Here is a 23,755-nt window from a genome sequence, read left to right as displayed (position 1 = left end):
GTGATCATATTTAGGGCCCACCCTGATGATCCAGGATAATCTCCATCTCAAAATCCTTAACTTAATCACATCTGCAAAGTCCTTTTTTGACATATAAGATAATAGTCCCAGGATATGGATATCTTTTGGGTAGGGGGTCGCAGGGAGCATTTTCAGCCTACCACAACCACTTTTTCTGCTAAACTCTTTATCCAGCTTTGCTTTTACCACTTTCACCTGATCCAAAAAAAGGAGATCTTGGAAATACTGCTGATCAGACTACACTCCTTGATTTTAAAGGGGTTTTCCCCCAAGACCTCCAGACAAAAATTCTGATACTAGAACAATCTGGATTCATTCAATCCATTTCAGGTCAGCAAATGTTAACTGAGCACGCACCTGTGTTTTGGGCACTGTGGGAATTTCAAAGATGAGTAAGATATATTATCTGCCCCCAGGAATGAACCAGATGGAACTAGAAAAAACAGCAGTCCCACTTCCCTATATGAAAAATAACAGAGTAAACAAGAAATCAACAGCAATGAACACCTGGAAGCCACAGTGGGACCTGAGCCTATAGTCCCAAAAGTATAATGTCAGATATTCTGGATGTATTCACATCTATCCACAGGAAATAGTTGAGAACTGTATAGGGGGTCCCTAGATGCTTTTAATATTGTCTGGACATTGACATTTTTGATAAATACAAATCCTAACTTTTAAAAATGGAGTATTTACTCATTTTGAATTTGTATGATGATTTCCTGCATTTAGACTCAAGTTATACAGTCACTGCCTGAATACTACGTAAGTGACATTGTGCCCTTCTCAGGAGACACACAATGGTCATCTGCCTCCTCAAGCTGAAGTCAATTTTAATTACCTGGTTAAGCTGTTATTTGATTTCTTGACTATGTAAAGTGTTATCTGAGTTCCCTATTGTAGGGCTACTTTTTCCCTTAAAATTAATGAGCAATCTGTGGGGAGACAGTTTAAGACCATGCAACTGGCCTGTTCCTCATTAAAATGTTCCTCTGTATTTAGCATCCACTGATGATTGTGTCTAAATTCATATTTACTAAAATAGTTGCAAAATTATGATCTTCCAACTTCAGTACACCCTCCGTATTCATCAGTCAGCTCCTTGCTTTGTACAGTAAGCAAGAGTCTTCTGTTCTCATTCATTTATGTATATATTTATCTGCCTATCTATTTATCATCCATATGGACTCATGAAGTCCTGTTTTTTCCTGTGGCTTATAATTCAATACCGTGTTTAATTATTTTGGTGCTTAAATTGTACCAGATTTAGCCAGTAGGAATCCCTTCAGGAGGCTGGTGTGTCTCTGTGAAATGTCCCCATCATTTTTTCATAGACATTTCTTTACTTTCTGGCATATCAAGATGTCCCAGGTTCATCTTGTACCTGCCCTATCCCAGCTCTAGAATTGGACATTTATTTGAGGAGCTCTGGTTCCTCTTAGTATTAGAGACCAAGATTTGAGTGCTAGTTTTTCATTGCTACTGGGGAGTCTTTCTTCTAAGTCCTTTTAGCAAATAAAACTAGAAAAAAATACTCATTTATTTACACAAACATATACAAATATAATACACATATATACATAGATAAATATACGTGCATACGTGTTTATGTGTACATGCATGTATGTATATGTGGGTATTTCACATATAAATATAAGAAATCATGGCTTCATACTGATGCCCCTCATTCCAATCTAACCCATAGGTTCCTTCTTGCCTTCCTCCATTCCATATGTTGATGTTCCTTTCCTATAATGAGAACTCTGGCTCTCAACAGCATTTACTCATGTGCCCAATCCCACAATACATCCAAAACGGTTCCACAGTTGTTTCACAATCTACCACAAGATGAATAAGGTATATACACTAAAAATAGTTCAGCAGACCAAGAATGAGTAATTAAATAGAATCAATAATAAAAAACCTGACAACCACAGAAAGCCCTGAACCAGATGAATTCACAGCCAAATTCTACCAGACATACAAAGAAGAGCTGGTACCAATCCTACTGAGACTATTCCAAAATATCAAGGAGGGGGGACTCCCCACTAGCTCATTCTTCAAAACCAGTTCATCCTGATACCAAAATCTGGCAAAGACACAACAAAAAAAGAAAACTATAGACAAATATCCCTGATTAACATGGATACAAAAATCCTTGAAAAAATACTAGCAAACTGAATCCAGCAGTACATCAAAAAGTTAATTCATCACAATCAAATGGGCTTTATTCCTGGGATGCAAGGATGGCTCGACATATGCAAATCAATAAATGTGATACAACACATAAACATACTTAAAAACAAAAAACATATGATATGATCATCTCGATAGATTCAGAAAAAGCATTTGATAAAATCCAACATCCCTTCATGATAAAAACCGTCGACAAACTAGGCATCAAAGGAACATACCTCAAAATAATAACAGCCACTTAAAACAAACCCACAGCCAACATAATACTGAATGGGGAACCCCTAAGAATGGGAACAAGACAAGGATATTCACTCTCACCATTCATATTCAACACATTACTGGAAGTCCCAGTCAGAGCAATCAGGCAAGAGAAAGAAATAAAAGGCATCCAACTAGGAAAAGAAGTTATCAAACTATCTCTTTGCTGATAATATGAAACTATACCCAGAAACCTTAAAGATTCCACCAAAAAACTCCTAGTCTTGGTAAACTTCTGCAAAGTCTTAGGCTATAAAATCAATGCACAAGCACTATATTAAGCATGATAGAAGTAAAAAAGCAGATTCTGTCCTCAAGCAACTTAGAATTTCACGAGAAACAGACTAACACACTGAAAGCAAAGCAGGCATGCTGTGTGAGCACAGAGGAAATGGGGAGTGAGGAAGAGCCACAAGGTGCTGAGACTGGAATCATGTGCCCTGAGGTTGTGTAAGATTTAGGCGGGGCAGCAAGGAGGAGGAAGGGATCCCAGTGAGGGGAGCCCTGGCAAAAGCTCAGAGGAGGACTGAGTGTGACAGGTTTCACAGGGCAGAGGGCCCTGTCCAGACTGTGAACTGGAATCCTGGATGAGGCCAACATTACACCTTCTTCCAGTCTCCAAGAGTTATACCTCCTATTAACAGTCCCCAGACACTAATTATGGATTCATTAAAATGATGTTAGTGAATGCTTACTGGGTTTCCAGATACTAGTCCTTTAGAAGGGTAATTTCTGTACATTGTTACCTTTTCAGAGAATGGCCTTGAGTTGTGCCATCCAATACGGTAGCTACTTGCCACGTGTGGCTGTGGAGCCCTTATGATATGGACAGTGTAACTGAGCAACTGAATTTCTCATTTTATGTAATCTGAATTCATTAAATTTTAATTTTAAAATGAAAGCAGTATAAAATACTTTTCATTAAACCCAACTTTATTGTTTGGGGAGGGCTACATTTTAAACATAGTATTGTATAGCATATGATTGCTGTATCGCCGTATGTGTGTCCAATTTACTTTTTTTTAATGTGGCTACTAGAAAATTTTAAGTGACATATGCTGCTCACATTGCATTTGGCTTTGACAGCACTGGTCTAGAGTCTCACAACTCAGTGTGGTCTGGCTGGACTCGCATGAGAGCCATCCCAGACCTTCAGGACCTGCACTTGACTAGGCTCCCCAGGTGAATCTTACGCACAATAAGAGAAGCAGTGATCTGGACGACCTCAGAAGACATCCAGCCACTGGCAGGTACCCAGCATGACCCCCCAATCCTTCTGGGGCTGGAAAGAGGAGGAGGCTGAGGGAGCAACAAGGAGACCCCTGCCTGCCATTGTGACATCACAGAGTAAACCCCCTGAGTCACCTAGCCCCGCCCTGGCTGGTGTCCTGCCCTCAGGACATCCTCTCCAATCCACCACACACCACCTTACCCCTCTGCTGGCAAGAGGGGAGCTGATTCATCCTCACGCTAAACACCCATTCTACCCAACTGATTGAGACAGAACAGAAGATAAACTGAAACTTCTCTGCCTTCGCACTGCAAGAGTGAATGAGCGATTCCTCTCAACTGACTCAAAATGTTTGCCTCACCCAGGAGGTAGGTACATGGATTTTGAAATCTCATGAACATCTCGTACACATACTTACTTACTGCTGGATTTGTAACACAGGTTACACTAACTCATCAATTTCATGTATTTCACATGGTCACAGTAAGGAGCTTGGAAATGCACTATAGGGTTCTACAAAATGGAATGAAAATGTGTTACTCAGCCCAGTTTTCATAGATAAAACTGGTATGTCCATACCTTAGCCTATTACCTTTTCATCTTCCTTCATTAAAACTTCCATTTCTTCTTCCCTTGCCTCATCGTCTTCCTTCTCCTCTCTGTTCCCAGGGCTCCCTATGCCTCTCCTTTTTTCCTTTCATCTGTATTATTCTTGTTGCCAAAATCTGGAGCCCGGTAAAGGCCCAGTAGTGGTGGCAACAATAGAGCTGTGTGTCACAGTGAGCTGGAAGAGCAGACATCAAGCTCTATGCCAGAGAACAGTGGGGCACCCCCAAAGTCCTGCTGGAAACCAGCTCTGATCTGGAACTGGGAAGGACAACACACGGTCGAGCTCTTTCTGGTCTCAGAGAATCCAGGAGAGTCTTCAGGGATCCTTCTAGACCCGGGCAGACTCTCACACTCTGCAGAGAAGTTGCGGCTTGTTTAGGATTTGACCTACATTCAGAAACGACCAGCCTCCCAATTTTCAGCTCTAAGGATTACTTAAAAAAACAAATGGTGTTCATTCGCAAATATCTTGCCTTTCTCATGAGAGAAAAATGAAGCTTGTGATTAGCCAGCAAACTAGCACATACACAAACTCACACACACGTACACACACACACTCCAACGGAGGGAGCAATGTGGTGTGTAGTTGACCAGCTGGAAGTTAGGATCTCAAAGGAAAGAACAGGATAACTTAAGAGGTGCTTCTGGGACTGCAGAGCTGAGCTGGTGGTTCTGAAGAGCCATCGGGGTGTGGGCTCAGGCAGTTTCCCTGATTCAGAAGCAGCCCAAAGTGAACAGATGATAAAGAAGTGGATGTGAACATGATAGAAAAAGCCAGTCACGGCTTAGAATAAATTTTATTATTGTTCTTTATCAGTGGTTTTCTAGGAGAGACACAGAGGGAATATGGGAGCGTCTGGTTGCTAATATATACCTGAGAGGTATAAAGTACACTTACTCCATTGCCTCATTCTGCAGGAGGTCCCATAATCTGGCCTGCAATCTGTACATTTTGTTAAAGGTGACTGTGCCTTGGCTTTTACTGAGTGGCAGCCTGGTGATGAGTCAGGCGAACAGTCCTCAAAGATTGCCAATGTTGACTCTACCATTTACTAGCTTTGTGGCCTTGAGCAAGTCAAACCCTCTGAATCGGAACCCTCATTTGTAGAGTGGGGATGCCACGTCTCTTTCACGCTGGTTGTGAGGATTAAGGAAGATGTCTGAAGGGTCTAGCAAGGTGTCTGCTGGTAGCACACGTGCACTTCCCCTTCGTTGCTGCTTAGAGGCACTCTTCTACCTGTTTCGACTTTCACAGAAGGACAACTCTTTGCCCTCATTTACCCCGGAGGGTAAATTTAACCCTCTGGGAGGTTAAGTAACTTGGCCAAAATCCTCAGTGCAGTCGTGCATAGGGGTCGTAAATAGAACTCGGATCTGCTGAGGGGTCTGGGTGGCGAAGTCCCGCCCCTCGAGTCCTCCCAATGAGGTGCAGACATCCCCTTCCCGTAGAAGGGGAGCCTGGGACCCGTAGCGTTAGGAGGCAGGGGCAGGGAAATGCCTGACTTTGGACTCCCAGCAGCCCGACACATCCCGAGCCCTGGCCCACCCGCCTGGGTGTAAGGAATCCCTCCGACTACCCCGTCTCTCCCGCCCTCCCGCCCAGCCTCGCCAGGCCGCAGAGGGGCCGCGCCGCAGGTGGCCTAGCGCCCCGGCCCAGCTCCCGGACACACATGGCCCCGCCCTCCGCGGCTCGCCGGGTCCCTGGCCTGCCCTGGCAGTCCCTGCTCTCTGGGAGGGCCCCCGGGACACGGTTCTCAGCCGACGCAGGAAGACCCAGAGGAAGAAACAGCCCGGGTCCCCCGCCCCACCCGGTCAGGAAGCCCTGGGTGGTTGGCGGCCGTGGGGCGGGGCCTCGCAAACAATGCCAAAGACGCCCGGCCCGTCGCCGCGGCAACGCGCCCCGTTGCTAGGCGACCGGTCGCCGTAGTAAACGGGAGGGGGCGCGTTACTCATTGCGGTGGGAGGGCGCGCTCGGAAGTGGAGATGGCGCGGCCCAGGCACCCCCGAGAGGCCCCACCCGTTACGCCCCCGCCCCGCCCCGCGGTCCCCAAAAGCCCCCGACCCCAGCCGGCCCGCGGGAGCCGTCACCCGCGCGTGAGCGATTGCCCCACAGGAAGTGCAGATGTGGCTGCCCCTCTGATTCACTCCAGCTGCTTGGGGCCTGGAAGAAAGGCGGCTTCCTCTCCTGGAAATGACTGCGTTAGCAAAAGTCCTCAAACAATTCCATTAAAAGGCGGAAAGGGAAAGACGAGAACGAGGTCCCGAAACGCTTTTCCAGGGTCCTTCCCACTGAATTGAAGTGTTCCCAACACTCGGGATCTACGTTAGGAAGACTAGAGTCATTTGATTGTGTGACCATTTGAGGTGATGTGGCCCCTTAAATGTGGTTACAGCTAAGAATAAATCCTGGAGCTGTGTCCTACAGTGATGTAGTCATTTTGAACACTAAGCATGGGCATTTTGGTGGCATTACTCTTCCCTTCCGAGTTGGGAAACAAATGTGAAAATGTCCCGTGTGAAGACCTTCTTTGTCTTCATCAGTGAAGGAGCTGAAGGTCAGGCACTGATGTAAACATTGCAGTTAGAGCAGCAAAAGCTCAGAAGGTTGGAGATACATCATCCAAAATGGCTCTAATCGGTAGGGGACCACCCAGCTTGGAAAAGGATATAACATTTCCAATCTGTCACTGTTTTTTGAGCAATCTGTTTGTCCCCTGATCTCTGTGCACTAAAGATAATATACTATTTCATGAGATAATCACTGTTTTCTGGGCTTTGCTCATTTAAAAGCAGGAATGTTTCCACAGGTGAGAGGAAATGGATTGGCAGAGAATCTGTTTGATGAAACTCTGGGTGCATCTGCGTAAAAAGGCTTAGGGTGTGCCTGTGGACCCAGGACTTCCTTTGTAGCTTCTCACTGCTCTTACATATGTGAATCCGGAAGCATCCTGTTTCCTTTAGCAACAGAAGGCTGTTTGGACACACTTCTTTATTCACATCTTCACTCAGGATTCCTAATTGTATCCATAAGCCTTTTTGCATTACAAACCTCATTCATTCATTTATAGATGTTAAAACACTGCTAGGCTCTGAGGATAAACAATGAATAAAACATAGCTGCTACTATATCAAGCAACTTACAGTCAAATGAGCATAACAGACAGGAAAGCCATGTGATGAGTTACATGAGAGAGGCACATGCTAGAACATGCAGGAGCAGAGAACAGGGGCAGGCATGGTCATCAGACCAGTGATAGCCGAAACATTTACACCCCACTCCAGCCTTTGTCTACTGAGTAATAGAAAGAAGTTAATGGCGCGTGGGTCGGAAATCTAGCTCCTGGCAGGATAGAGATACTCCTGCCAGGGAGAGAAAACAAACCTTTCCGGGAAGATGCCAGTATGGATGATGTGAAGAAAAAAGAAACAAACCAAACAAACAAACAAACAAAGAAAAACACCGGATCCCTTAGCCCCAGGCCTTGGCATTAGGGAAGTGGTGTGATATATAACCTGCTTTCCGGCTCAGCATTCACGCTTGTCATTTAATCACCCCTAACCTGCAGTGAACTCACAAAACAATAAATTGCATTCCCATTTACAAAGTATGTGTAGGTGCCCCAAGACCACTGTTTTCTCTTGATGCACAGCCTAGTAAATGTGGTTTTGTCCAGCACAGGGAACAGGGACTGAGGACCTTAGCAAATATGGGTTATCCCCCACCGTTGGCCTTGTGGTGTCATAAATTATGAGGTGCATATATATTCCTGCGGAGGTCATCTTGGAATGATCATAGTCCAAAATGCCAGAGCTAAATACTGTTTTTAGGTGTGGAATCTTCGTGTCTGTGCTGAGTCATGAGCTTCTGAGCCGAACCTAATTATATTTATGTCGCATTGACTAGCAATTACTTCTTCTGTTCTAAGAGAGGAAAGGGAAGAAAAAAATATTAACATGCCCAAATTACAATGAAAGGAAGTGAGTGGGATGCTGGGCTCTGATGTTTGTGGCCAGGCAGAAAAACTCATGTTTTGTCAAAAAGAGGAAATTAGACGTTGTGGTCCAGGGTCCTTGGGGAGGGGGAGATCAAGACTGGTCACATTCAGCAGCCAGGCAGCCAAGTACGCACACAAAATGCACAGCTTCCTAAGGGGTGGACCCAGGCTTTGTGGAGGCCTAAAATAATATAATTTTGGAGGCCCTCTTTAAGAAAAAGAGTGCATAATTACAAGTGTAAATTAGGTAACAAGGTTTTAGAAGAGGTGGAGGGAGTAGGGGACATGGAAGCTGAAGCTTCACTTATTAGCTTCACTCTAAATAAATCCACCCCTGAGCCTCCTCATATAACACACTTAAGAGCCTGCCACTCCCATCCCCATTTCCCTGGAGAAGGCGAACTTCAGGCTATTAAGGCACAGGGGGTGCGGTTTATGAGCAGAGGCAATAAAAACCAAAGACATAAGACCGTGCCAAACAGTGACTCAAGCGGGCTATGAGAAGTGTCTGCAAGTATTTGAAGGGTGTAAGCACAGAGAGGGGAAAATAATTGTTCACTGTTCTGGGGTGGAAAGACAATGAAGATACAATTAAGTAAAGAAAAATGTGCACAAAACTCATCAGGAAACATTGGCTAACTGTATTTTCTGATACTGTGGAGTTGTATTTCCCATGGGAAGTATATGAGGATCTACTGAGTCACTGAAGCTGGAACTGGCCGCACAAAAAAAAAAAAAAAAAGTGCTACAGGAAACAATCCTACAAGACTCCTATAGGGAGTGGCTGGATGCCCCAAAGTTCAGCCTGAGCCCTGAATTCCACAGGGCTGACACATGGCATTCTGTAGATTAGCAGGCAGGGAGGATGCCAAATTTAAAAAAAAAAGGATCCTATGGGGAGGAGCAGCCACCTCCACCCACATTTTGCCGACTGGTGGGGGAAGCACGTGACGGAAGCGGAAACGATGAGGGGATAGCGCCACCCAGCGTTATGATGAAACTACTAGCTAGGAAACCAACAGCCGATGCAACTGTAAAAAAAAAAATAAAGAACACAAAATTCCTGCTTCTCCTCCCAAAGGAGAGTGGATTCTGTCACAATAAATAAAGGGTTGTTTGGGCGATGCAGAAAATATGCTTGAACATGGCACATGTTTATCAAATTTGCTTGTTAACATCAGTCTGAGGAGAGCAGACATCCAAAGCAACTCATTCAGCTAGAACGTGGACTAATTCAAACAGTTAAGTTCACAAGAACCTGCCTTTGATTCCCTAAACGAACTGCACAAATATAGAATGGGAAAAATACGGCCTCATGGCTAGTCTGGAAGAGGGGGAGGAAGGGCCAGGTGGGATACAGAGGGTTTTATTAAATGTAAGCCCAAAATGAGTCCAACAGGTACCATTTTACATGAATTCCCTGGGTATATATTAAGAACTTTCTAAAATTCCCAATCCCTGGGCCTCATCTAGAACTATTATGAAATCTCAGGGTGGATCCAGGAATCGGCATATTCTCCAGACTTCCAAAGGTTGTTCTGATACTCCATCAGAACTGAGAACAACTGCTCTAAAATGAAAGTGAGACCTTTAAGGAAGTTACATTTAAGACAAATGCAGTAGTTATAATGGAATATAGAAAGTGTTGTGAGAAGGCCGGGTGCAGTGGCTCACGCCTGTAATCCCAGCACTTTGGGAGGCCAAGGTGGGAGGACTGGTTGAGCCCAGGATTTTGAGACCAGCCCAGACAATACAGTGAGACCCTGTCTCTGCTAAAATTTAAAAAAATAATAATAATAAGTGTTGTGAGAGAGGTATAGTGTGACAAGGACCATGAGGAGGGAACTGTATGTCCTAGGGAGAAAAGAAACATTTTCAAAGAGTGGATGACTTTTTAGACTAATTTCGTTGAGAGGCAGGCAGTTCACCAGATAAAAAGAGACTGAAGGCATTCCAGGCAGAAGGAAGAGTATCAGCAAAGGCTTGGAGGATGAAAGTCCATGCAGCGTTTAGGGACTCACAAACAGCGGCAGAATCTCTTTCAACGTTGGTGTCCCAATTAATTTGCACTTTTTTTTTTTTTTTTTTTTTTGAAATGGAGTCTCATTCTGTGGCCCAGGTTGGAGGGCAGTGGCACAATCTCGGCTCACTGCAACCTCTGTCTCCCGGGTTCAAGAGATTCTCCTGCCTCAGCCTCCCAAGTAGTTGGGATTACAGGTGCCTGCCACAATGCCTGGCTTTTTTTTTTTTTTTTTTTTTTTTTTGTATTTTTAAGTACGGACAGGGTGTCACTATGTTGACCAGGCTGGTCTCGAACTCCTCACCTCAAGTGATCCAACTGCCTTGGCCTCCCAAAGTGCTGGGATTGCAGGCATGAACCATCGGGCCCAGCTGTTTGTACAATTTTGAGGAGAAAAAGAACAACTTGTACTTCTGACTGACTGGTGGCAAGAAGATGTGCAAACGACCCCTTACTGGTCTGTCAGATTACTTTCTCAACATTTTAGAAACTCTTTTTTGAAATATAAAATATTGTCATTCCTTTGCCTGAAGGTTGGGAGAGGAATGGTAAATAGCCATGGCCTTCCGGATCCTGGAATTCATTTATCTCCAATCCTATCTGCATCCTCACCCCATCCCCAGCCAACACTCTCACTCAGCATTCCATGTGTAGAGGAGATACTTAATAGTACTTATTCTAATGTTCTAACTGGAAGGTGGAGACCACCCATGGAACGGGGAAACTATTTCCTGTTCATGGCTCCGTGAGGCCCTGACATTGCAGAGAACAGAGTTTCTTCAAAGGGCTGGGAAACCCTACTCAAGGGAAGGTAAACTTCTGCAATAATGGTGACCTGCCATATCTTCATGTCTGCCATAAATTCAAGCCCAATCTATTCACTCCAGTTACCTACAGAATGGCAGGCAGTGGAAACTAAACCATCATTTACTTTTTAAAGAAATTTTCCTCTGCAAATTGCACGTCCTTGCTTCTTTATGCTTAATCCTGGATCCCCATTGGCAAGCTCTCTGGTGTAATCTCCCAGAACAGCTGGGCCCTGATTGCCTTGTCAATTATTAAATGCCCATGTTCCCTGTAAGGCAGCATTTAATCATGAGGCACTCCAAAGAATATGAGATAGAAAGGGAGGGGTAGGAGGAGAGGAAGGAGGGTAGGAAGACAGTTTGTATTCTTGCAACGTTAAACCAAAGGGACTTGGAGTGCAGATGGCATCCTTCGGTTCTTCCAGACAAGCTGCAAGACGCTGACCATGGCCAAGGTAACCGGCTTCCCCTCATATTGCTCAAGGGATGCAGTCTACAGCTATTTTGTACCTGGCTCTTTTTATGCACCTGCCTCATCGATCTGTTGTCCTTTCTAGCCTATTTCTAGCTAATTTTGGGTTACTCTGTTGATATATGTTGATGGAAGGGTTACTGATTATACATTGGTGCCTACGCACTTCCTAATGATCTAAGGGCCCAAGTGTTAGAGAAACCACTCTGTCCCTTTTCCAGAGAGTCAAGAGTCACCTTGGCATAGGATCTGTTGCATACGCAAAGATAGAGTTGTTCTTATGGTCATTACTTCTTCAGAATCACTTTATGGAAACCATTGCAAAATTAGATTTGTTCTTCCAATTCAAGAGGTAATTGGATCCTAGCAGGGAAAGGCATGTTTGGGGAAAGGAGTAAAGTATGTGACAAAGGGCATGGTACTATAGGTGTTGAAGATCATTCTTGAAAATTCTCGAGTGAAATTATCATTTGATATCACGAAGATGATTTTTGAATGAGGTTCCTTGTGTCTCTGCCTGGTGGACACTCCTTCCGGAAGGAACCTCTTTGAGCTTCAGTCCAAGCTCTTTTTTATTCTTTGTTTCTCACATTGCCTCTTCCTTAAATTGGTTGTCACCTTGTTGCCACAAAGTGGGTGTATCTTAGCACAGGGTTCATTATTCTTTCTTATTTCTGAATAACCCCGAGAATAACTTGCAAATATATATAACTTGAAGTGGATTGAATGTGGAGTAAAAATCTTGCAAGTGTAACTTGAAACGGATTGAGTGTGGAGTTAAAATCTGACATGATAATTGACAAATTTCCAAACCAGACTGAAAATGATTGTTGAAAAATGAATGCTGAGGTCACAAAAGTTAGAATTGCCTAAGTCTTTAGGTCAGTCTTTACACTAAATAGTTAGTGAAGATGTTTTACCTGGAAATCCATTTCTTATTCAAGCAATGTAAGAATTATTAGAAAAGGATGACTCACAGTAAGAGAATGATGACTAAAACCAATAGGATTTTCATAACTAAAACCAAGATGAAAACATTTTAGGAAAGGGGAACTGGGCAACATAGGACTTCAGTGTCTGGCAATAGAAAATCTTCCCTCCTCCCAGATGCTGCAGATAATTTGTCCTTAGTCAAGGTCACCCAGAGTCTTGCAAGAACTGACAATTCTTGGCAGAGTTCATTTGTTGAGTGCTTTTAAAAGTAAAATCATATTAGCAGATTGCTTTTCAGAAGTTGTCTTTATCATGTTTTGTATATTGGTTTTACATGCATATGATCTTTGTGTATTTCTTATTGCCATAAATAATAAGCACTTTGTGATATGCACTGTCTTAGTCCCTGGAAATTCTGAAGAACAAATTGTTTCATTTCTAAGGTAAAGTTCTCCGTTAATGTAGAAACATTAAGTTGGGCGTGATAAGGGAGGGAAATTTATGGGCCTGTCCATTTAACTATGGTTTTATTTATGGCTCTTAAGCTAAGCAGATTTAAGTCTGATTAATTCTGATATGAAGGATCCCCTGGAAAGCTCAAGAAGGTTTACTTTAAGAAGCGTCTGTCAGCAACTAAGCATGGGCTTCTTTTCTGTTCAGTGTGCATTAATATGACTGTATAAACTGCTCTAACACAAAGTGAGAGACTTGCCAAATTACTCCTCTAAGTCAAATTAAATCTGGCTCCAAGCCACCACTCAACAAAGTTGGCAGTCTAATACTGGTCATATTTTAGCTTGCCCTCCTATTCTCTTAGGCTGAAAATGACATAGAGAGTAGGGGCTCCAGCCAGAGCCATCCGGGGGGCTTCAGTTCTTTCGGCAGCCTCCTCTAGGTCCCCACCGTGAGGCAGGCACTTCTGCACCAGGCTGGAAGACACCGCCCTCCAGGTTCCTCTCCACCGACCAAGGGCTTGGCTGCCGACACCCTACCCATGGCTCTGTGGACACCAAACCTGCTGTCCAGCCTACACAGGCACCACAATTTCAAATGCGAGCATTTGAAATTCTGTTGTCTCTGTGGCAGTGGATGGAAGCTAGGCCCGACTGCTACCTCTCCCAGAACCAGAAGCCCCATCTCCTCTCCAAAGGTTTCCATAGCCCCACATCCCAGTAGGTTCACTGCCCTCTTTTATCCTCCAGGCCCCAAAGCATCCATCTGCTTCCCCCGGAGGTTTCCAGTTTAATATTCATTGCCATACTCCTTTCAGAGGAATCTATAATGCAGGGAAGAGGACACCAATAGCTCACTACATTGTTACAATAGCAAACGCTTCAGCAAGTCAGTGCTACTACCTGTCAGTGAAGACAAAGCCAAAAACGATTACCACGAAGAGCATTTGGAATGCTCCCAATTCTTTTTTCTAAACTTTTATATAAAGTTGAGACTTTATATAAAAGTTTTCCAGAAGTTGTCAATTGCCTTGTCAATTATTAATTATATAATTATATATTTATATATGTGTATATATATTATTATTTTATATAAAGTTAAAAGTTTATATAAACTGTTATGTAAAAGTTTATATAACCGGCCAGGCGCAGTGGCTCACACCTGTAATCCCAGCACTTTGGGAGGCCGAAGCGGGCAGATCACTTGAGATCAGGAGATCAAGACCAGCCTGGCCAACATGGTGAAACCCCATCTCTACTAAAAAAAATACAAAAAAATTAGTCGGCGCTTGTAATCCCAGCTACTCGGGAGGCTGAAGTAGGAGAATCTCTTGAACCTAGGAGGTGGAGGTTGTGGTGAGCCGAGATTGTGCCATCGCACCCCAGCCTGGGCAACAAGAGTGAAACTCTGTCTCAAAAAAAAAAAAAAGTTTATATAACCTCTGACTGAGGTCATTGCTATCTGATGCTTATTCAGAACATCCTCAATTTACTCAGTCGTTTAGTATTGAGTGTCTAATGTGTAAAATACTGTGCTAGTTGCTGTGGGAAAGATAAAAATCACAAAGACACATTTGCTACCTAATGGCAGCTTGAAATCTTGAAAGCTTGAAGACATGACCAAAAATAAATATGAAAAGAATACCATTAAGAAGGCACATACCACAGTCCTTGAAGCCCTTCCAAGCCTCACTTCCCATGGAAGGTGCTGTTTAGGGGATGTCCCTGAAGCAATTGGGACTTGGGGTGAGCCCCAGAGGGGCAGGACTTCAGTAGACAGGGCCTGGCCAGCAGTGGTATTAATATTTGCAGCAATCCACCTTCTCTCTCTCTTGCTCAATCTGCTGGTCCAAGAACTCCAGGTAGTGGCTGCTGGCAGATCCATCACTGCTACTCAGAATGATCCCCCTGCTGTTTGTTGGTGGGGTCATTATGGCACTTACCATAAAGGTACACACACACACATACACACACACACACACACACACACACACACACACACACACACACACACCCTCCCTAGGATTTGCTAGCTGGAGGCTATGTTGATTCTACTCTCATCACCATTTGAAGCAGAAATGGAAGATTTTAATACGTTCACATCCAATTCATTCTGACTTCTGCATTCATCATTCTAATTTGTCATATCTGGTGGATCACCTTTATCCTACTTCTGTGTATTGCTGCATATCATGCCCAGAGACCAGCCCCTGTCATTCAATCTACGCAAATCACCGCTTTTCTGCGGTTGGACCTGTGTAAGGTCAACTTGAAGAAGCATCATCCCCGCGTTGTGTAGACGCCAGGAGAAAACTTTCCTTTTGCCCTCCGAAGGTTCACTGAAAATCACTGACAAGAGGCAGATTAATAGGAGAAAAAACATACAAGTTTATTTGATCATAGTTTCACATGACAAGGGATCCTTCAGAATGAAGACCCAAAGATGCAGGGAAAATTGTCTGTTTTTATGCTGAGTTTCAAAAAAGTATGGACAGTCACGTAGAAATATGATTGGACATCAAGGACATGATCTACTGTTTTTTTGTTTATTGATTGTTCTTTATTTTTTAGAGACAGATAGTCCAGACTGGGGTGCAATGGCACAGACTGCACTCTGTAAAACAGACTTTAGAGACAGTCTGTTGCCCAGACTGGAGTGCAGTAGCATGATCATGGCTCACTGCAGCCTCGACCTCCTGGGCTCAGGTGATCCTCCCACCTCAGCCTCAAAAGTAAGCTGGGACTACAGGCACACACCATCATGCCCGGCTAATTTTTCATAGTGACAGGGTCTCACTATGTTACCCAGGCTGGTCATGAATTCCTGAACTCAAGCAACCCTCCCACCTCTGGGAGGGATTATGGTGCTAGGATTACAGGCCTGAGCCACTGCATCTGGCCTGATCTAATAACGTTAATAGACCGCGTGGGGGAAACCCAGCAAGGCCTGCTTCTCGTTGGCCTCTGTGAGCGTGCATTTCTTCCTTCCGGGTGCGGGGCGCGACCCTCTCTGGAATGGGAGTCTTATGACCTACAGTCACACAAGCTAGGTCAGAAAACTTCTTCAGGGTCCGTTTGTACACGGAAAGGCAGAGGGAAAGTTAGAGTACTATTTTTAGGTTTTATGGCTGGCTCTGGGGAAAGGGGCTCTGGTTTCTATGACCCACCTTGAGGCAGAGGGATCCTAGTTTCTGTGGCTAGCCTCGGGCAAGAGTGGGACTGAGACAGGAGGACAGGAGAAGGTCAGAGAGAGCTGCTCTGAGGCCCCCGTGCGGGCATATGGTTTTCTGAGACCCTCCGGGTGCTGGCTGCAGACCACTCCTGAAGCCGGGCTTCCATGCGGCCCCTGGAGAAAACTGGCAGAGGAGGGTTGTGCCTATCCGCCTTGGAGGGGTATGGCTTGAGCAGAGGGAGCACAGGGAAAGGCGGCCAAATCTCCGAGGCGACTCTGAGTCAAGCTCCCTTGCTCCCTTCCCTTCCACTTGTGCTTGTCTATTACAGATGGAGCTCGCGAAGGCCTTCTCTGGCCAGCGGACACTCCTATCTGCCGTCCTCAGCATGCTATCACTCAGCTTCTCCACAATATCCCTGCTCAGCAACTACTGGTTTGTGGGCACACAGAAGGTGCCCAAGCCCCTGTGCGAGAAAGGTCTGGCAGCCAAGTGCTTTGACATGCCAGTGTCCCTGGATGGAGATACCACCAACACATCCACCCAGGAGGTGGTACAATACAACTGGGAGACTGGGGATGACCGGTTCTCCTTCCGGAGCTTCCGGAGTGGCATATGGCTATCCTGTGAGGAAACTGTGGAAGAACCAGGTAGCCTCAATTCTGGGATATAAGAGCAACGGGGTCAGGGTGGGCAAGAGATCTAATGCAGGCATGGAAACCAGGTAGGCCCGCTTAGGGCTGGGGTTGCCCTGGGAAGTGCAGCCCACACCCCAGTGGGCCTCACCTCCTTCTCCCAGCACAGAACCTTCCACCTCTGTGTAGTGTCCTTCTCTATGGCAGCCCCTTTTAATAAGGTTGGCTTTTCACTTCCTCCCTCTGTAGTAGACTTGTGGGTTCAAAATAGCATGTTAAAAATAGAATTAACCTTAAAAGTTTCATTTAGACCATTCACATTATGAGAATTTCCAGTCTAGAGACCTAGAATTGCTGTTTAGAAACAAAACGGAGAGGAATATTGTAGGAAAGCCCTAGCTCTGCTCAACTGTGACCTCATAGAAATAACTTTGTTTCCTTCTTTTTTTTTGAGACGGAGTTTCACTCTTGTTGCCCAGGTTGGAGTGCAATGGCACCATCTCGGCTCACTGCAACCTCCGCCTCCCAGGTTCAAGCAATTTTCCTGCCTCAGCCTCCCAAGTAGCTGGGATTACAGGCATATGCCACCATGCCTGGCTAATTTTGTATTTTTAGTAGAGATGGGGTTTCTCCATGTTGGTCAGGCTGGGCTCCAACTCCCGACCTCAGGTGATCCGCCCACCTCGGCCTCCCAAAGTGCTAAAGATTACAGGCGTGAGCCATCACGCCCAGCCTATAACTTCGCTTCTATAGGCTTTGATTTGCTCATTTGTGAGATGAAAGCATCACAGTAGATAATCTTTACAGCCTTTTCCTGGCCCCAAAGTGTTTTATCATTCTAAGTATTACTGCTACCATTTAAAAGTGGGGGAACTGAAGCCAGCCAGCTAGGGTAACTAGATCACATAAGGGAGCCCTCAAGGAACTGAAGGCAGATCTGCCAGATCTCCTGCCCCTCGGTGCACACTAGCAAAGCAGGCAGGTGCTGGTCGATGTGTGTTCCTCAGGTTTGGAGGAACGAATTGAAGGCACCTCCTCTTCCCTGCCCAGAACACTGAGAGGTGACTCTGTGTCCTGGGAAGAAAGCACCTGGTAGTGAAGTTTTTCTAATGCCCCGAATCATGAACAATTTGATATCTGCTACTTCTCCCTATTTGAGCTAAAAGGGAGATGGAAGAGGAATTTTTTTAAAAAATGTATTTACATTTATATTTATTATTGTGCCACTTAGCACTGCTCCATCCCCAGTCCTGGAAACAATTTAGAGCCCTTCGGTCCAGTGGTACAGCGGCAGCAAAAGGTATTAGTTAACACTAAGATCGTTAACTCTTCAGGACACGGGAAATGGGAATATTAAGCTATGTAGGTGCTCTCAGGGAAACAGCTTCTGCATTATCAGAGATTGAAGAGAGAGAAATTCACCTGGGCTGACTCTTGGCTGTGCCATTCATTCACCCAGGTATTCTTTCCTGCTTTCCTGCTCTATGTGGGGCAGGTGCTGTTAGAGCAGAGGGAGCAGCGCCAGGTATGGGGTGGGGAAGGTTTTCATTCCAGCCATCCCCGGGAGCAGTTCCATGACGTTGCACCTTGTATGTTTCAGGGGAGAGGTGCCGAAGTTTCATTGAACTCACACCACCAACCGAGAGAGGTGAGAAAGGACTACTGGAATTTGCCACGTTGCAAGGCCCATGTCACCCCACTCTCCGATTTGGAGGGAAGCGGTTGATGGAGAAGGCTTCCCTCCCCTCCCCTCCCTTGGGGCTTTGTGGCAAGTATGTGTCTGATAAGGAATTTACAGTAGTTACCATTGACTTGAGTCTCTCCGGATCTAAACTGCACTGTGATCTCCCACTTTTCTCTTCTGAGCCCCACAGGGTGACACAAATTCCTCCTTGAACTGACTTTCATTCATATGCAGGAACGCAAAAAAAGGAACAGCGGGGATAAATAAGATTCACAAATAGAAAACCACCAACAGCGCTAACCTACTCTTGTTGCCAAGTAACCGTGTAGGAAGGCTTAGGTTTTTCCTCCTTCTCCTCCACTATTATTATATTATTATTTGGTCAAATGAAAGGAGTGAAGAAAGGAGGCAGGGAGGGAACCGTCCCAAAATTAAATGAGGAAAACGAGGACAAAAATGATAACTAGAGCAACATTATTTCCCTGCAGGATTTATGAAAATTCGATGATTTCTTCTCAAATCTCCCCAACAGTATTGACAGTCGGTCAAACTTACTTGGGTATATACTGGTTATAGAGTAGGAGCTGTGAGCGACGTCAAAGAACCAGAATGAAGTAATGGTCCTCCCTGGTTTCAGCTGTGCCTCATTCTCCCCTTCTCGGATGCTGCTAGGGTCTTAACTCCTAATAGGCATCCTATGCTCACCGTTTGTTCAGTTTTTTAACTGAGGGTGAGCGCTCCCTCTTCCTCTGGTTTCTGGCAGAAATCCTATGGTTATCCCTGGGAACGCAGATCACCTACATCGGACTTCAATTCATCAGCTTCCTCCTGCTACTAACGGACTTGCTACTTACTGCGAACCCTGCCTGTGGGCTCAAACTGAGCGCCTTTGCTGCTGTTTCCTCTGTGCTGTCAGGTGAGTTGCTCCTGGAGTGGAAGGGGGTGATTGGCCCTGGCCACCTTTGAAGCCCTAGCTGGAGGACTTGAGTCTTTGCCCTGAAGGGGAGAAGGAGCCCAAAGACAGTATAAAGAATGGAGGTAGGCATCTTTAATTTTAAATTGAAGTAACATGTAAAATTGTATATTGGATCACCATGTACTTTACAAAATGATTTACCTCTAGGTTCCTTTATTTGCAAGCTTTCTCAATATGTAAAATCTATTGTTTGGGTTACTTTTCAGCTGTGACATACACACAGCTTTTCAAGACCAGTCTCCATTGGATAAAGTGAGAGATGCACATATGAAATGAAGAATTAAGCCAACATTGGGGTGTGGGTGGGAAGGAGTAGGGGTGGGGTGCAGTGGCCTTGGGTGCAGCATTGACTCAGACTTTTTCCATAGCTCTCAGCCTGCAGTCTGGGATCACCTACTGCAAAGATGTGCATTTAAGGAGAAGCCCCCCTTGTGGATTACTCTTCAGGAAATGTGGTGGCATAGGGTAATGGGCTACTCCAACAGAGGCTGCGCCTGACTGCGAGAAGGGTGATCCGAAATCATACTCCTGGCAGATGGCATGAAAGCCTTTCTCTAAGGGCTCTGCCTTCCTGTTTCCTCCGTAGGTCTCTTGGGGATGGTGGCCCACATGATGTATTCACAAGTCTTCCAGGCGACTGCCAACTTGGGTCCGGAAGACTGGAGACCCCATGTTTGGAATTATGGCTGGGCCTTCTAGTAAGTGCTGTCATCTCCTGAACCTTTGTAGCCCCAGCCAACCTTCATGAGATTTTCTACCCCCAGCTAGATGCTTATTCGGTGAAGCCCTGCCTTCTCTTCATCCCTCATCCCAGGAGCCTGTCAACCACACACAGGGCTGCATCATCAGGACACATCCATTCTTCCCTGCCTTGAGTGGGTACAGGGAGGATTCCTCGAGGGTGTCTTGGGAGGATGTTATTTTGTCCAGTTTTCCTGCTTATCAGCTGTGGCAGTTGCCTCTTCACCTGGCATATATGTCACCCTGGGGAAACAAGACTGATTTTGTAGGCCTTATGGAAATAGGCTCTATTTTTTCTTAATGATTCAAGGTATTAGAGAACAGAGAAATCGAGAAATCACTTGGAAATTTGTATTGAATTGCATTCTCTGCAAATAGCTTACTCCTCTCCTCTTCACTTCCTTCTATATCCATTCTTATTCTATTGAACCGCGTTGGAAATAACACTTCACTACCACAGTCGTTCTCTAACCCTTAAAGAACTAAGGGGTCAGTCATTTTAGATTTCTCTTAAAAAGACAGCGACAGCAAACATCACGAGGCAACACATTCAAGTTAAATACTACCTTTGAGAGCTCTTACTTTCTCCCTTAAGGAGCACTCTTTATTCACAGCAAGTTGTCAACTTGTACTGATATTTACTAAGTGCTAAGTACTTTGAGAGCACTGAAAAAGACACAGTGATGGGCTCAAGTTTCCACTCAGAGAAGGAAGCCTGCACGTCTGTTGCGAGGCCCTATCCCGTTTCCCGTGGCACAATCTGTGCTAATAATTTGGGAGTCTGAGTCTACTCCACCAGCCAGGGCATCGGCTCAATGCAGTTCCCAGATCCAGCATTTCTCACCTTTTGTCTGTCTTCAGGCCATTCTTGGCATTACGGCTGTGGAGCTCAGGCTAGGCAACGCCTATCAATCAACTCCCAGAAGCATCCCAGACTGAACCTACTGCGTTTGTCAGAGGCAACAGATATGAACACACAGTGTCTGCATGTGACCTGGCTTTAACCATCACTTGGCCTCATGAAATCCCTCCCTAACCTCACAAAACTTCCTGTTTCCTGAGCTTCCCAGAACCACAGGGAGATTTAGGGATTTGATTTTCCAAGTTTTCAGGAATGTGTTTAATATAGTTCCCTAGTGTCTTCTTTTCCTTTCTTGAATCCATCCAGATTCCCTTAATCTCCAGCTCCTCTCCCATCCATTATGAACTCCTGTAAGCCAAAACCACACTGTTTTCATACGAAGCAAATTCCACTAGTACAACCTGTAATACCTCCTGATTTGTAGTAAATGTTTTCCTGAATGACTTTCAGAGGCTCAACTTTGTGGACCCTAACACTGCTAAGTTCAAAACAAAGGAAGATGGAAGAGGGATGATTCCTCCCAGCATCTGAGTGGGGGGACATCTTTGGCAGAGTGTGTGTGTGTGTGTGTGTGTGTGTGTGTGTGTGTGTGTGTGTTGGGGTGGGAGAGGGAGGGTATGCAGTGGGTTATGTCCACTGCACACAGCTCAGCTTCAGGCCTGGGGAATCTTGGAGATTTTACAAGGGTCAATGCAGCTTGGGAAACAGGAGTCCAAATACACACAGACACACACACACAAAATAGGCACAGCAGATAGAAAAGGGCATGGCACCGACAACTCAACAATTCAGTGAAAACAAATCCATTAAGCTCCTAGTCTGATACTAGGACTACATGAGTCATTCTCTTTTTAGAAATCGGTAAGTTCTCTTCCCACAGTTCTTTACCTGAAACATGGTGGAAAGTCCCTAAATCCCTACAAGGCATTAAGCTAGTCTACTAGTAGGAAGAGGTCATGGCATTTTTCTCTCAAGAAAGTCCTATTCTTATTGTCCAATCTTTTTGTGCGTTTGTCCCTAGCATGGCCTGGCTCTCCTTCACCTGCTGCATGGCGTCAGCTGTCACCACCTTCAACACGTACACCAGGATGGTGCTGGAGTTCAAGTGCAAGCATAGTAAGAGCTTCAAGGAACCCCCGAACTGCCGACCACATCACCACCGGTGTTTCCCTCGGCAGCTGTCAAGTGCAGCCCCCACCACGGGTTCTTTGACCGGCTACCACCAGTATCATAATCAGCCCATCCACTCTGTCTCTGAGGGAGTCGACTTCTACTCTGAGCTGCGGAACAAGGGATTTCAACGAGAGGCCAGCCAGGAGCTGAAAGAAGCAGTTAGGTCATCTGTAGAGGAAGAGCAGTGTTAGGAGTTAAGCGGGTTTGGGGAGTAGGCTTGAGCCCCACCTTACACGTCTGCGGATTATCAACATGTGCTTAAGCCAACGTCCGTCTCTTGAGCATGGTTTTTAGAGGCTATGAATAAGGGTTATCTTTAAGTCCTAAGGGATTCCTGGGTGCCATGGCTCTCTTTTCCTCTACAGCTCCATCTCATTTCACCCACCCCACATCTCACACATCCAGAATTCCCTTTTTTACTGATAGCTTCTGTGCCAAGTTCTGGGCTAAACCATGGAGATAAAAAGAGGAGTAAAATACACTTCCTGACTGACGTTAAGGGTCTGATAAATCTAGTTATCAGTCTGGAAATTGGAGAAATGGAGGTGAGCAAATTAACGGTAGTGTGACTGTCGCTCAACTTTCCATGGTACACGCGAATTGTTCTGGAAGTCACAGATGGGAAGACAGAAGCACCCCTGAGTGCTTTGCCATGTAGCACAGAGGTCCTCCACACTGCCTGAGACAGTGTCCTGCACCTACCCAGTAAAAGTGTTATGAAACATTGTCCCAGGAGCCCTTAGGAGAGTGGTTTAACATGAGAAGGCGCCAACAGCACACAGGGGCAGGGTCACTTCTAGAAATAGCCCACCAAGGCTATTCAGATGGGACTGTGGTTCCCTTCTAGACAGTCATACCAGGGACTTGCCAGTGAACAAGGGGGCACAGGCTCCTCTCTGGATCCCACCTTTTCATCCCTTCTGAGAAATATACTCTATTATTTCCTCCATAAAGAATGCCACCCATCCGATTCCTCAAGGATCTAGAACTAGAAATACCATTTGACCCAGTCATCCCGTTACTCGGGATATACCCAAAGGATTATAAATCATGCTGCTATAAAGACACATGCACATGTATGTTTACTGCAGCACTATTCACAATAGCAAAGACTTGGAACCAACCCAAATGTCCATCAGTGATAGACTGGATTAAGAAAATGTGGCACATATACACCATGGAATACTATGCAGCCATAAAAAAGGATGAGTTCTTGTCCTTTGTAGGGACATGGATGCAGCTGGAAACCATCATTCTCAGCAAACTATCGCAAGAACAGAAAAACAAACACTGCATGTTCTCACTCATAGGTGGGAATTGAACAATGAGATCACTTGGACACAGGAAGGGGATCATCACACACTGGGGCCTGTCGTGGGGTGGGGAAGCGGGAAGGGATAGCATTAGGAGATATACTTAATGTAAATGATGAGTTAATGGGTGCAGCACACCAACATGGCACATGTATACATACGTAACAAACCTGCACATTGTGCACATGTACCCTAGAACTTAAATTAA

At 45.2% G+C, this 23,755-nt stretch overlaps 1 protein-coding gene across 4 annotated transcripts; it reads left to right on the top strand.

The window, feature by feature from the left end:
* Nucleotides 1–3,893: 3,893 nt before the first annotated feature.
* On the top strand, nucleotides 3,894–22,501 carry GSG1 (germ cell associated 1). Of its 4 annotated transcripts, XM_045364781.3 has the most exons (7): nucleotides 3,956–4,074; nucleotides 16,495–16,813; nucleotides 18,030–18,098; nucleotides 18,399–18,566; nucleotides 19,246–19,398; nucleotides 20,045–20,156; nucleotides 22,083–22,501. In XM_045364781.3, the coding sequence occupies exons 1-7, from the start codon at nucleotides 4,027–4,029 to the stop codon at nucleotides 22,423–22,425; spliced, it is 1,212 nt and encodes a 403-aa protein (XP_045220716.2). In that variant the 5' UTR covers nucleotides 3,956–4,026; the 3' UTR covers nucleotides 22,426–22,501. The 4 variants fall into 4 exon arrangements, with proteins under 4 accessions (XP_005570254.2, XP_015285888.2, XP_065379848.1 ...); XM_005570197.4 differs by lacking the exon at nucleotides 18,030–18,098 and having other exon boundaries at nucleotides 3,894–4,074; nucleotides 18,399–18,446; XM_015430402.3 differs by lacking the exon at nucleotides 18,030–18,098 and having other exon boundaries at nucleotides 3,894–4,074; nucleotides 18,399–18,570.
* Nucleotides 22,502–23,755: the final 1,254 nt, after the last annotated feature.

This window comes from Macaca fascicularis, chromosome 11 (assembly GCF_037993035.2).
Source record: "Macaca fascicularis isolate 582-1 chromosome 11, T2T-MFA8v1.1".
Classification (NCBI taxonomy): Eukaryota; Metazoa; Chordata; class Mammalia; order Primates; family Cercopithecidae; genus Macaca; species Macaca fascicularis.
The sequence above is the reverse complement of the archived record's forward strand: the minus strand, read 5'-3'. Positions and strand labels throughout refer to the sequence as shown.